The following is a 15,453-nucleotide window of genomic DNA, read 5'->3' as shown; positions in this document are numbered from 1 at the left end:
CCAGGCATTAATACTAGTTAGACCTCTCTACCCCATTATCCTAGACCCTTTGATCATCACCTAACGATCTAAAGCCTAGTTAATTCACTTCGCGTTCCCCGTGGAAATCACGATACCTGGAATACTCCCGGTGAAGGCTACATTGACTACCGTACGCTTGCGGTATAACCGTTTGCCACTTCTGGTGTCAACAATGACCGGTATGACAGGTCTGATCGGCGCTATCGTGATAATGATCGACGAATTAATGGGCCGATTAGAGGGAGAGCATCCGTTCATGATCGGCTGGGGGGCAGGCTCAGCGTGCACGACAGGCTTGGAGATTGTGTTGAGTATTTCCCCAGGAGCTAGGAAGAACTTGAAGAAATGGCTAATGCACGGGTTCCCGTTGAGTTCATATTTTGTAGGGATGCCAACACTTATCGGATGGAGTCAAGGGAAAATCGTCGCCCAGCGGTGAGGCAGCAGCAATTTCCTCCATGGTGTCCAGAGGGGTTGACCAGGACACAGAAAAGAAGGATGCAGCGCGAAAGGCAAGAAGAGTTAAGCAAGGGGGAGAACTCTGGACAGTCTGGGGATCAGCAACAACCAGATCCTAAGGGGAAGGGTCCATCGGCAGATGTCAACATGGTCTTTATGTTGCCGATGGAGTTCCTTGCGCCGTCCAGGGATGATGAGTTGGAGTTCTCTGATCAAATAGCTCAGTTGGCTCTGGATCTGATGATAGCTATCTTTGAGAAGCCTGCCGATGATGAAAGGCAACATCTTAAAGCTCTGTTTGTCAAAGGAAGGGTTGATGGTCAGCCAATGACCAAAATTTTAATTGACGGTGGGGCTGCTATCAACATTATGCCATATACAGTGTATCAGAAGCTTGGGAAAGGAGATCAAGATTTGACCAAGACCGATATGATGCTCAAAGACTTTGAAGGCAATGTGTCTCCAGTTAAGGGAGCTATCTGCGTAGAATTGACCATCGGTAGCAAAACCTTGCCGACGACCTTCTTCGTAATCGGTGGGAAAGGTGCCTACAATCTGTTGCTAGGGAGAGATTGGATTCATGCCAATTGTTGCATCCCGTCTACAATGCACCAGTGCTTGGTCCAGTGGGTAGGTGACAAGATTGAGATTGTCCCGGGAGATTCTTCCTATGTTATTGCATCGGCAGAGGCAGACACCTACGAAAGGACTAGGTGTATTTCAGGAGAAGTTTAGGAAAAGGATTTTCTCAAGGTTGCTGATTATGAAATTCCATCGATCCAAGCAGTCGGTTCTGACGAAGGTTTTTAATGGATAGGTTCGCCGATGATGGAAAGTTAGGCCAGGGGTTCACATCGGCCGATGATTTGGTAGAAGTAGATATAGGTAATGGTGATAAGCCTAGACCTACTTTTATTAGTGCTAAGTTAAGTCCTGAGTGTAAGCAACAGTTAACTGATTTGTTGAAGGAATATAAAAGGTTGCTTTGCTTGGGATTATACTGAGATGCCTGGTTTGGACGGATCGATTGTTGAACATCGTTAACCTATCAAGTCTGGATTTCGGCCACATCAGCAACCAGCTCGCCGATGTAATCCTAATATTCTTCCCGATATCAAGACCGAAATAACTAAACTTATTGAAGCCAAATTTATTCGGCAATGTCGATATGCCGAATGGATTTCCAATGTTGTTCCGGTTTACAAGAAGAACGGGAAGCTTCGGGTCTGCATTGATTTCTGGAATCTTAACAAAGCTACGCCGATGGATGGATACCCAATGCCAGTTGTCAATCTACTGGTTGACGCTGCGGCTGGGCATCGGATTATCAGCTTTATGGATGGCAATGCAGGATACAATCAAATATTCATGGCTGAAGAGGATATTCCAAAGACTGCATTCAGATGTCCTGGTCATGTTGGGTTGTTTGAAAGGATAGTCATGACCTTTGGCTTGAAAAATGCTAGTGCTACTTATCAGAGGGCCATGAATTTTATATTCCACGAGTTCACCGGTAAGCTGGTGGATATTTATATTGATGATGTGGTGGTTAAGTCTAGAGACTTCGCAAAACATCTTGCCGATCTACGAAAGGTGTTGGAGTGCACAAGGAAGCATGGTTTGAAAATGAATCCCAATAAGTGTGCATTTGGTGTATCGGCAGGGCAGTTTCTCGGTTTCATGGTGCATCAAAGGGGGATTGAAATTAGTCGAAGATCTATTGATGCTATCAACAAAATAGTTGCCCCTACCAATAAGACCGAGCTCCAGTCCTTGATCGGCAAGGTAAATTTTATCAGAAGGTTTATATCTAATTTGTCTGGTAAAATTCGTGCTTTCAGTCCTCTTCTTAAGTTGAAGGCCGATCAAGAATTTGTTCGGGGGAAAGAACAGCAATTGGCTCTGGATGAAATCAAGAATTATTTAGTGAATCCTCCAGTTCTAATTCCACCTTAGCAAGGGAAGCCTTTTAGATTGTATTTGTCCACCGATGGGATGGTCATCGGTTCGGCTTTAATCCAAGAGTTTGAAGGGAAAGAACGTGTAATTTATTATTTGAGCAGGAGGTTGATTGATGCTGAGGCCAGGTATTTGGATATTGAGAAGTTATGCTTGTGCTTGTATTTCTCTTGTACCAAGTTAAGGCACTACCTGCTATCTGCCGAATGCACTGTTATTTGCAAGGATGATGTGGTCCGGTACATGCTGTCTATGCCGATCATGAGTGGCAGGATCGGTAAATGGATTTTGGCGCTGTCGGAATTCGATCTGCGTTACAAATCGGCCAAAGCGGTTAAGGGACAGATTATGGACGATTTTGTAACTCAACATTGCAGTGCAGTGGAGGCTTTGGAAATTGTACCTTGGACGCTCTTCTTTGATGGATCCACATGTGACCGGGGGCAGGAATCGACATAGTATTAATTTCCCCTCGGGGAAGGAAGTATGAGTTTTCTTTGCCGATTGTCACCACGTCAACGAATAATCAGGCTGAGTATCAAGCTTTAATAAAAGGATTGGAATTATTAAGAGAAGTACATGCTGATGCTGTTGAAATCTTCGGGGATTCTATGCTAGTTATAAATCAATTGGCTGGAAGCTATGAATGCCGAAGTGAAGTTCTTATAACTTATTACGAAAGGAGTATGCAACCGTTGAAGGAATTCAAAAATTTCCGATTAGAGTATATTCCTCGATTACATAATGAAGAGGCCAATCGGTTGGCTCAGCATGCCTCGGGGTATCAGCCTATGATTAATGCAATATCGGCAATCGGTGCCAATGATTGGAGAAAAGAAATCATTGATTATTCGAAGGATCCATCTAAGAAAGTTGAAAGACGGGTTCGGTTTCAGGCCACCAAGTATGTGCTCCTCGAAGATGAATTGTATTATCGAACTATTGACAGGATTCTTCTCCAATGCTTAGGTGATGATGAAGCCAAGAGTTTGATGGGAGAAATCCATGAAGGGGCATGTGGAGCACATCAGTCGGCTTTTAAGATGAAGCGAATGATTAGAAGGAATGGATATTATTGGCCGACTATACTTGAGGATTGCTTTAAGTATTTCAAAGGGTGTCAAGAATGTCAAAAGTTTGGTAATATTCAAAGGGCGCCTGCATCTGCCATGAATCCTATTATAAAGCCTTGGCCATTTCGAGGATGGGCTATTGATTTGATCGGCCAGATTTATCCACTATCTAGCAAAGGGCATAAATTTATTTTGGTTGCCACCGATTATTTCACTAAGTGGGTTGAAGCTATTCCTTTGGAGAAAGTTACATTGGCCAATATGATTGACTTCGTGAAAGAGCATATTATCTACCGATTTGGGATTCCTCAAACAATTACTACCGATCAGGGTACCATGTTTACATCGGGGGAGTTTGATGAATTCGCAATCGGTATGGGAATTAAAGTATTGAATTCTTCTCCTTACTAGCTCAAGCTAATGGGCAGGCCGAGGCATCTAACAAAGGGATTATCAAGCTTATCAAGCAAAAAATTGAAGAAAATCCTAGGAGGTGGCATACATTATTAAATGAAGTTTTGTTGTCATACCGGATGGCTTGTCATGGATCGACCAAGGTCTCACCTTATCAATTGGTGTATGGGCATGATGTAGTGCTACCTTGGGAAATTAAGGCTGGGTCTAGGCGAATATCTTTTCAAGATCAATTGGCTGCCGATGATTATGCTACTTTAATGACAGACGAGTTGGATGATCTAGCAGGACATCGGCTGAAGGCCTTGATGAGTATAGAAGAGAATAAGAAGAGAGTTGCCAGATGGTATGACAAGAAAGTAAAGGCTAAGGAATTTACCGATGGAGACTTGGTATGGAAATTGATCTTACCGATCGGGACTAAAAGATCGAAATTTGGGAAGTGGTCTCCCAATTGGGAGGGTCCCTATCGGATAAGTCGATCAGCTCCTGGTAATGCCTACATTCTAGAAACTCTCGAAGGAGTCGAATTTCCCAGAGCGCTAAATGGTAAATATCTGAAGAAGTACTACCCCAGTATATGGGTCGATGCATAAGAAGTTTAAATGCCGATAACACTCCTATCGGCTGGATCAAAGTATGCCTGTGGCTGGACTTAATGTTTCAAAAGATACCGATAACAGTCCTATCGGCTAGACTAAATGTCAGGAAAGCTGGAAAGCAGAGAAGCGAGGATGTATTGCCGATGAGGAGCTCACAGGTTCAGCTGTGCCTGGATCGCCGATATGGCGTGCAGACAGATCTGGTTGGCATCCTCTATCTCCCTCAAATCGTCATTGGCAGAACCTTCTATCGGCTTTAACTTCTTCTTCAGCAGCAGTGCCTTGCGACCATGGACGTTTCGCTCCTGCTCAAGAAGCTTGATTGTCTCCGGCAGTTGGCCTTCTTCCTGTCGGGCTTGGGACAGAGCGTCCTCTACTTGTTTAAGTTCTGCCAACAGAGTTTCTCTTCTTGCCGATAGGACAGAAATCTTTTGCTTCAGAGCGTCTCCCGAAGACTTCAAGGTGCCGATGTTCTTGTGCTTCTCATCGGTAATGAGCTTTTCTTTCGTCATCTCCTCAGAAAGCCGAGCCTGAGCGGCTCTATCGGCAAGGCGCGGGGCAGCCCTCTGGTATTGTAGTTGATGACTCTCTAGATGTGCTGCTTGGAAAAGGATTTCTTCGGCATCAGCGGGGATTTGGCCTCTCAAGGTCTTGAATAAAGCTTTGGCCGAATCGGAGTCATCAACTAGTTGAGCTGTGTCTTGATGAAGGAGAGCCGATTGTTCTTCCAGCTTTGCCCTGATCTCTGCCGATGTAACCCCAACTGCTCGGGAAGAGCTTGCTTCCTCACCTTCATCCTCAGAGACGTCAATAGCAAAGGAGAAGAGACTATCGGGAGAGTCTTGTTCCTGCAAGGAAAATGAAGTGTCATTTCATGATCATATACTGATAAGTAATACTGATGGAAACTGGATGGCTTACTTGCTTCAAGGCGATCTCTCGCCTTTGACTAGAAGATGCCGATGGAATCACAGGTTGATCGGCTGAGACTGCCGATTGAACTATGTCAGGTGGAAAAGTAACAAAGATAATTGTAAGACAGAGAAAATAAGTTCATCGGCAGTAATCTCATGAAAATATGTTACCTTGAGGAAGAGCAGTACTTGTCTGGATGGAAGAAACCACCGATGCTATAATGGAACCTGCTGGATCGGTAGTTTGTTCATGTACGTCGGCCAATATGTCTTCTGGCTGAGGTACTTCTGGTTGAGACTCCTGTGGATGAGAATCTTCCACTTGTGGCGCTTCTTGCGGTTGAGGAGGAGATGGTACTTGCTGAGTCTGTGTTTCTGGAGGAGAGGGAGAAGATTCCACCGGAATTGGAGATACCGGAGGAGGAGGGGGAGTTGCCACTCTCTAGCGCTTTGTTTGTGCTCTGGTACTCTTGACACCTTTTCTCTTCTGCTGGTTGGAGTGAGGGGCATCGACACCTTTGCTTTTGGTCCTTGTCGATGCGCTGGTGTGCTGATACAGAAAGAAAGACTCGTAAGTACAAGTGTGACAAATATAAGAATGATATCGATATAAAATTGAAGGTATACCTTGAACGCCTATGCCAAGGTAGAGGCAGCTATCGATGAAGATATCTGAGTCCTCTTGGTGGTGACTTTCTTGAGACGCACACCTCGATGCATGATGGCGGCCAGGGTGGGACCGTTGTTGCCGATTGAAGAGATTGGACCTGGTGGGAATAGGTCAATCGGCCTACCACTCCTACTGACCGACGGAGGGGTGTTGTCAACCTGCAAAATAATACAAGAGTGAATTACTGATGGAAATAACCTTAAGAGAATTGAAACCTCGGTTCAAAGGTACTTACAGTATTGTCAGGAACTTCGTACTCGGGATAGATCATGCCGCGGTACGTAAGAGCCGATCTGCAGAACATATGCTCCTTCCATTCTGCCCACCATTGCTTGTACGCCTGAGTGATGAAGGCGGCTGGAACCCACTCTGACAAATCTGCATCTGTATCGGCACTTGATGGTAGTTGGGCTACTCGAATCCATTCAAGGAGGCTAGTGATGGTTTCTCTGGGTTTTATCACATCAGCATAACAGAGTGCGATCGGCAGCTGACCGAAAGCTAATTGTCAAGCTAGTGCCGATGGATTGTAAAACTCATAGGTCTGGATGGAGGTTTTCCCACTGCCAAAAAAATTCACTTGTATAGTGTTGATATTTGGTAACGCAATTAGAAAATGATCCGCAAGTGCACGGATATCGGTGAGCATTTCACCCGGGAGGTTATCCAGAGTTATCGTATTTATATTTTTACCACTGGGAGAAAGGGTGCATCTGACTAACCAAATCTATTGCTACTATCCCTTTAGGCTACAAAGAATGTCTCTCGATGTGAGTGATGTATAGAGAAGACTGCAACTGTAGTCTCGTTCTAACCTTGGTAAGGATGATCTACTGTTCTATTGGGGAGGCTCACGGAATCTAGACAACACAAAGGATGTTTGACCCGCACCTATAAACCTACCCGTCCTGCTAACGAGATGTGATCTGCAAAGGTAACTCGGAAATGTCACGTTCCTCACTACTACCACGGTCCAGCTAGTCAGGGGATATCTATGAGTACCCTAGCCTAAACACCACGTTTACGCTAACAAGTGATTACTCTAATACTCAACCGGAAGAGGATTAAAGTAAACTCATAAACCAAAGAACAATAAAACAAGAACTTACTAGTATTAGAAGTCGAATTACTGAAGAATCTTAGAAGCAAGCCTCGGGTTAGGAGACTTCATCCCGTAGGTACAACTCGGAGTAGACACCGACAGGCCGGCCTTCCTCCGATCCACACCTCCACTCTATCTCTCTCAATCTAGTAGAAACTAGAAGATCTATTTCTACTTTACATTGGTTGCTAAGCCTAAAAAGAAATATTATTTAGAGAAGAGGTTTTCCTTCGAGGGCACCCCTCAATCTCTATGATAATTTCTTGTCTCCTCCAGGGGCCAGAGGGGGTCTCCTTATATAGTCCTCCCCTTCTATGCGTTTTTGGGTCGATAGGCGAGGTGGTACTATGTTATTCTGGATCCAATAGGTCGGTGGAACGTCGTGTGCGAAGAGAGTCCGGAACGGAGTCCAGAGGGGGGCGGGCGCCCAGGTCCTCAGGGCGGGCGCCCTGGGCCTGGCCCCTTTCGGGCTCCGCTTCCTTCCCGTGGCTTCTGGAGTCTTCTAGATGGTAGAAAATTGCGCGGTGGGTTGATATCTCTATGTAATCCCGACATGTGGGCCTTTCTTCCTTATTTCCTGATAACCCCCTACAGAAATAGACAAACACCAAAACTCATGGAATTCTGTCAGATAAAACCCTAAGTCTAGATGTTGATTTCATTTGGATCCTTTTCTTTGTTTATTTAATAAGTAAATTTGATACTTAAGGACCGTCAACATATAGCTCTGGGAGTGATCAGTGCCATCATCACTTCATGATCCTTGTTGAGAGCATCATTGAACGGGTTGAAAACCAGAGGAAACATGGTGTCTGGATCGTCATAAGGCAACCATGCTCGCTGCTCTCTGGTCAAGCCCTCATACAAGGTTTGGAAGAATCGGCTGATTTGGTCTGCATTGCCTCCTGTGCCGGGCAGAACTATAACAGCCTCGCCAAAGTTTAGGGGAGGGCGTGTTGCCGATTCTTCTTCATCCAATTCATGGTCCTCGATTATATCTCTAGGGAAACGCTGCGCGAAGAGATCAAACTCAAGGCGCCTATGCATGTGGAGGCTGAGCCACATGTTGACAAACCACCAGAGACCCCCCAAGTTGCCGATAGACTGGCCGAGCAGGAGTTTCTTAGCTACCTGGTGGAGGAGATGGTAGGCAGCACCAAGCAAGTATCGGCCGAGAGGGAATCGGCCACCGTTAGCCATTCTCTCTGCTACCGATAGATAGACGGAGGTCGGGCCTGCCGATCGGCCACAGAATACGAACTTGTCCAGCCACATGTTCAGAAAGGTGGTTTGTTCCTTTATATCGACGGACCCTGTTTTGCGGTACTTCTGAATGTACCCGGACCAGCCGCCGATGGAGCGAGTTTCTACCTTGGCACTAGGCGTGGTGTCAAAGAAATGGGTGCTATCGGCAGAAGATACGTCTAGGCCGGTAAGCATAACCACATTGGCAAGAGTAGGGGAAGCAGGGCCGTGGCCGAAGACAAAAGCATTGAGTGTGTCTGACCAGAAGTACGATGCAGCTATCAACAATGACTCATTCCTATGCATATCGGCGATGGACAATCTGATGCATTGGTCCAGTTTTCTCTTGCCCCATTTGACTTCATTCGAGTGGCTAACCCTCAAGAACCAGTCTTTCCATCCCACGGTAGGACTGGGCCAAGAACGGAAAGTATCCTTCCATAGATCCAAAGAGTTCTCGGCTCTAAAAGGGATCCTGTTGGTTTCTGCGTTAATGAGGTCGATTGGATCTGGATTCCCTAACGGACCAAGACATTGGAGGTGTGGTTGATCGGTGGGGATGACAATTTTGTTGGGCAGATCCTAATGGTTTTGAAGGTAAAGGAAAAACAAATAAAGAAAAAGAAAATGTTCAGTAAAATGGATTGCGGATGAACAGGGATGCGAGAAAAAGCACAAAAGGTGGAGTGAAGAACTGACCTCAGGAACGGTGAAGTTGATGGCCATCTCGTCACGAAGAGGGTGGTCGAAGGCTTCGGAGTTGGTGAAGGAGGGGCTTCGTTGGAGATCTTGGAGCTCTCGAACAGCGCCACCGCCGGAAAAGTGAAGTTGAAGCTGTGGAATGATGTGATGGAGAAGGAGTACCCGAGAAGGAACTATTTATAGGACAAGACGGGCAAGGGCAAATCTGACTTATCTCTTCGCCGTATCCATGAAATCCGAGGGTACTCAGGTAGATGTGGTAACTGTTCGCACGGTAATCAAGGGATTGTGCAGGCGATTTGACAGGAAGCGGTCATTGTCCAGAGATATTTTACTGTGCGAGATCTCCTGGTCGGTCCATCGGTAGCGCCTTGTAACGGTCATATTGCCGATGGGCGAATAAAGTGGGGATAGCCATTTGGGAGGATAAGATATGGACGTTCTGGTCAGTCCATCGGCAAGTCCCTGTAACGGTAATATTGCCGATGCGCGACTAAAGTGGAAATGTCCGTTTGGGAGGTTGAGGATTTCGGGTTTAGGGTGTTCTAGTTTGTCACGTGAGGATAGTTTTGCGTTTTCCTTAGTTATTTAGATCATTTTGCATACGGATTCTGTTTAATTTGGAATTCGAGTTCTAGTCGTGTCTCGTTGTAAGCTCTTTGAGCAGGGTATAAATATAGACCATAGGGCTTTGTAAAAAGGAATCTATCAATCAATCAAACACCAGTTTTTACTCATATTCTAGCATCTATTTTCGACGACTTCGTCATACCTTTTTCCTTTTACTACGAGTTCTTAGGAATTCGTCGACTTAAGTTCGACGTGTTCTCAAGTTCCGCGTGAATACCTCTTGGCCGTGGCATCCGGGCGTATCGCTGTTGTCGGGACCAAAGTATTCAAGTTACCACCTTTGCCGATAGTAAGGTCAAATCGGCTGGCACGCCTTAACGTTTAAATCAGGTATTAGCCCTTTGTGTTTGCAGATCCGCTTTTGCATCAACAGCGTCCGGTGCTAGCGTCCGGTGCTCAGGGCAGGTTTGCAACCTCCCTGGTTAAGGGACCGGACGCTGCCCGGTGAGTCCGGTGCCAGCGTCTGGTGCCTAACCCTAAGCACAGCACTGTTCCAACGGCTAAGGACCTCACCAGACACACTCACAGAGCGTCCGGTGCAGCGTCCGGTGCCCCCTTGGGCACCCTAACTTCGTCGAAACGCGATCGCTCCAAAACGAAGTTTGTTCCTCTCGATCTAAGGACTATCTCTGAGCTGCCTAGTGCTAGGTTTACCAAGTGTGCACCACACCTAAACCTAAAGCCTTGCCTAAGTCAAGCTACTAGATCAAAGTCCCTCTTAATAGTTTGGTCAAAGGAAAACAAATCCTAAACTACTCTAAGTGCCCTTCTTCACCATACGGCACTTAGACCTAGTCTAGTCTTGATGATGTCCATCCATCCTTTGAAAACCGAAACAATTTCCACTATTAAGTAGGCATATACGTCCCTGTCCATCGAGTACATATTTACCATGACCTTACCTATGACTTTGCCTCTGCAAAACACACGTTAGTCATAGTAATCAACACTGTCATTAATCACCAAAATCACTAGGGGCCTAGATGCTCTTTCAGCCATGCTAGCCAGAGCGCTGACCTTGGGCGTCTCGAGGGAGGCCTTGATTAGACGTTTCGACCAACTCCCTGCACCTTATCATGTTCTGGCTTGTTTGGCGGGGAAGGCTGCAAAAAGAATGACACGACGGCTGCCTGTTCCCTATCACGCTTCTCGTGACTGGCGGGTTAGGTGAGAACGCGACAGGCACATTAAATGCTCTAGTTCTCGTGCCCGCGTCAGGCGGCGGGCGGCGTCCTTGCGCTCGACGCCTTCCGATTCGCTCGAGCCTGTTTCCGTATTCGACGGTGGCCGGCGCTCGAGCCCTGGTTGATTCGCAGGACGCTCTTTCCGTGTTCGAGGCTACGGTTGCCGGGGACTGTCGAGGATCGTGCGTATAACGGGGTAGGGCGTCGAGTTGTAGGCCTCGACTTGCGTACAGGTATTCTTGTTATACACATCAGTTGGGGTACCCCTTTCTGGTATCCTCGACACTCATCTTCCTTTCTCTCTCTCCCCATGACCCTGGCCTGCGTCTACTCCGAGGAAACCCTAGGTGCCATGGTGGGGCTCTGATCTAGCCGCGGCGAACCTCGGCGTGCGCTGCGCGCTGGATGGTCACCGGCGTGGTCGATGCGCAAGCGAGGGTTCCCAACCCCGGAACGGCGCATCGATCTAGATGGTCGGCAACTGCCACAGCGGCGTCGTCAACCAAGGGGTTCTCCCTCTGCATCATCGGTCGTCTACGATCGGCTGGGCCCAGCACAGCAGGCCGGGCGACGGCGGTGGCCTCTGCGCGGGCTGCCTACCAGTGCGTCCGCCCCGGTGCAGGTGACGCAGATGAGGATGGCCACCACTGCGTGCTGACGTCTGGGCACCCGAGCTTCCGCAGTCGTAGCGGTGGCACAGGTTCATCCCTCGGCCCCCCTCTCTCCTGCTGCACAAAACCCAGCAACTAGGTACGGGTCACTGTGGGTGCTTCTCCTTCCATATTTGTGCTTCAACTTTACTGTTTAGTTTGCTAGAGACAAAGATTTATTTCTTCATTTGTTTACCCGCTGAAATGTGAGATGTAGTAGATTTCGCTGGTCATTAAGTGATATTTTTGTGCAGATTATTGCCTTCTCTAATCCCCTATAAATCTGAACCTTGTTCTATGGATGTTTCATGGTAACCAATCAACGCTTAAATTTTTGTGTTTAATTTGCTAGAGTCCAATAATCATTTCTTCTGATTTGTTACCCTGTGAACACATAGCTGTAGTTGATTTGCTCGGTGATTAACAGGACGTTTTTTTTCAGACTCATGCCTTGTTTATTCCCGTATAAGTCCTTTTCTTTGTCAGATTAATTCTAAAGCAGTTCTTCAAAGCTCATGATTATACATGCAGGATTCATGTATGGGAGGGTGGAGAGATGCTGCAGGGTTGGAACCATATGGACCTAAACAGGGGCACATGATTCATTAGATAATCTTCTGATTGTCCCCTATCTATATTCTGCTTTTCCAAGCCTTTTCAAGATACCACTAAGTTTGTACTGAATTTACCTAGGGGTGCTTCTAAAGCAGTTCTCGAAAGCTTATGGTTATACATGCAGGATTCATGTATGGGAGGGTGGGGGGATGCTGCAGGGTTGGAACCATATAGACCTAAACAGGGGCATCCATTAGATAATCTTCTGCTTTTTCCCCTATCTAAGTTCCTCTTTTCCAAGCCTTTTCAAGATACCACTAAATTTGTACTGAATTTACCTACGGGTGCTTCTAAAGCAGTTCTTGAAAGCTCATGATTATACATGCAGGATTCATGTATGAAAGGGTGGTGGGATGCTACAGGGTTGGAACCATATGGACCTACGCATGCACCATCCTAACTAAGGCACGTCTCTATTTATGCAGTTTGGGATGCTAATACAAAATCTTTTTGAGCTTAGATGGCCTACTAATTGCAGTCCTCATTTTTTTACCAGTTTGGCTCCAGGTTAGTAAGATTACGCCTCATACAAATTATTTGTGTAGTGCTAACGAAAGAGCTGAAGAATGTCCAACAGAAACATATGGCAGTAAAAGTACCTTTGCTATGCCTGAAGATGTCCCTGTTTTTGCCGTGTCGGCTTCCCTGCGCCTGTTTCCCTACCCATGTACGCTCTGCCTGTGCCTGCTCCGTTCCCTACTTCTTTATTCTGACTGATTACTCAATGTGCTTAGGGTTTCTTGTTTATGTGATTATGTCTTCCCAAGTTCTGCAAGCAGATTTTTGCTTGCTTCTTCGTTCGTTCAACTTGGATTCCCTTGGAATTACAGATTGCGGTTTGTGTGTTGAAACGGAAACGTGTTTCATTTTATATTGTGTTGATCTACTGATCTACAGCATAAAAAAGGATTTAGGTTGTAGTCCTGCTGTTTCTACATGCATCTCATAGGTACATGGAAAAGTTTTTTTTCTCTTTTGGTAAAACCAGGTGACCAGTCCTGCAGTCCTACCTACACAATTTTCTGGCCTCCTGAAGAAAGGAGAGATGTTTGGTTCATTTGGCAAGATGTGTTTGATCATGTTTTTTAAAAAATTACTGCACACATTTTGATTGGCACATGTGGTGCATTGCCATATGCCGTATAGACAATTGGTGTCTTCATGGGATTACTTTGGACTACAGAGGTTGCCTATTGATTTGTCCCACCTTTAGTTTGTTATTCATTGATTCTCACCTCTTCTCTTTCTCTCTTATTACAGATGCAAGGATGTTTTGGTAATAAGCAGAGTGGGAACTTGCTAAACCACTCATTTTTCAAAGGTTTATTTCACTGCTTTTATTTGTATAGTGATGCAAGGAGGTTTACGTAATGAGTGGGAGCTTACTAGATCACTCTCAGAGGTTTGTTTAGCTGCTATTATTTGTGGAGTGTCAATTGCCTTTGCTTTAAACAATGGTAACATGTTCATTTTTCACTCCCTAAAGTACTCGAAGGGTTGAAGTATTGATGTAGACATCTATAGCAAGCTAGAACTGTAGAAATAATAGAGCATAGAATATATGATCATTGATGCTCTTGAGATTCCTTGGTTAGGTTTAGTTTTTTTACATATATATACCTTCATATTGGTTGGTGCCACTAAGTGTGTTTAGTAAAAATAGAGATAGGGTAATTGTCAAGGGCGTAGCGATCTAGGGTAGCTGGCCCTCGACTACGTAGTTCGTAGTCTCGTGCTGTGTCTTCCAGAGTGGAGGTTATGCCCCTCACGGTGCCTGGTCTTGAGAACGAGAGAGAGAGAGATTAGATAACTGATCTTGCTTGATTCTCCAATTCCGGTTTACCGAGTATATATGGCCATCGGCCCTAACCACACGGGAGCAACAAAATCCTAGAATCAAGGTGCTAAATAAAGGAACTAACAAATCATAATTGATAACTATCTTTAGGAAAATCAGCCACCAATCGCGCCGTGGCCCTGCTGCATGTCCGTGGTCATCGCGGGGCCTTCTGTTCCCGCGTTCGCCGCGCGTGTTGCGGCCCTGCGGATGTCTCTAGCCCGATGCGTGCGCGTGTATGTTTGCCCATACATGACATCTCTCTCCCCTCGAGAGAGAGCTCGTCCTCGAGCTGGAATTGAGGAAAGCGCGCGCTGAAGGAGTCCAAGTCCTCCCATGTTGCCGATGCCGTGCCGATGCCGCAGGCTCGTTCTTCCGGTGCACGAGGACCTAACGCACGCCGCGTGCGAGGCAAGCCTTGACGACGTGCTCGGATTCCGGCACCGTGGCACCGTTGTGGACGACGGGTAGGGGCGGCCGTGTAGTCGGAGGAGCTCCCACCCATGGCTTAAGGAGGCTAACATGGAACACGTCATGAAGACGGGCGCGCGGGGGCAGCTCTAGGCGAACGGCGACGTCGTTGATCACTTCCACGATGCGGTAGGGACCGAAGTAGCGCGGCTTCAGCTTCGCGGTGGCGACGACATCCAGCGAAGCGACTGGGCGGTGGCGGAGGCGAAGTAGAACCCAGTCGCCGAGCTTGTAGGAGACGGCGCGGTGTTGCTTGTCATAGTGGCGCTTCTGAGTGGTCTGCGCCTGCTCAAGCCGGTAGCGCACGTCCGGTAGGAACTCGTCCCGCTCCGCCATGGTCTTGGCGACAGCCGCGACACGCATCTCCCCCGGTTCATAGGATCAGATGCTGGGGGGTCGCGGCCATACACCATGCGAAACGGCATGTAGCGTAAGGAGGACTGGTAGGACGTATTGTAGACGAACTCCGCCCACGGAAGCCACTGCCTTGGACGATCCCATGTAAAACAGCGCAAATACATGGTGATGAAGCGGTTAGCAGCTTCCGTTTGGCCATCTGACTGCGGGTGAAAAGCCAAAGTCATATGTAGCTTGGCCCCCATGAGCCTCATCATCTCTTGCCAGAACTTGGAGGTGAAAACGGGATCGCGATCCGACACCATGGATTGTGGCATGCCATGAAGCCGAACGATCTCGGTGAAGAACGCCTGAGCCATGGACTCCGCGGAGTAGGGGTGGGCAAGCGGGACGAAGTGGGCGTATTTGCTCAAACGGTCCACCACCGTGAGGATGACCGACTTGCCTCGCACCATGGGAAGAGCTTCCACGAAGTCGAGGCCAATGTCACTCCACCCTACCGAGGGCACCGGGAGGGGTAGCAGCAGCCCGGAGGGGTGGAGGTGCTC

General features: G+C 47.1%; 1 protein-coding gene across 1 annotated transcript; it reads right to left on the bottom strand.

The window, feature by feature from the left end:
- LOC110435937 lies at positions 14,468-14,911 on the bottom strand. Its single transcript, XM_021462044.1, has one exon. It carries the CDS (start codon positions 14,909-14,911, stop codon positions 14,468-14,470), a length of 444 nt encoding a protein of 147 aa, XP_021317719.1.

This window comes from Sorghum bicolor, chromosome 5 (genome assembly GCF_000003195.3).
Source record: "Sorghum bicolor cultivar BTx623 chromosome 5, Sorghum_bicolor_NCBIv3, whole genome shotgun sequence".
Lineage (NCBI taxonomy): Eukaryota > Viridiplantae > Streptophyta > Magnoliopsida > Poales > Poaceae > Sorghum > Sorghum bicolor.
The sequence above is the reverse complement of the archived record's forward strand: the minus strand, read 5'-3'. Positions and strand labels throughout refer to the sequence as shown.

What these genes read in the sequence shown, in the direction of transcription:
- LOC110435937 (XM_021462044.1), bottom strand. Translation starts at nt 14,911, where the DNA reads ATGCGTGTCGCGGCTGTCGCCAAGACCATGGCGGAGCGGGACGAGTTC.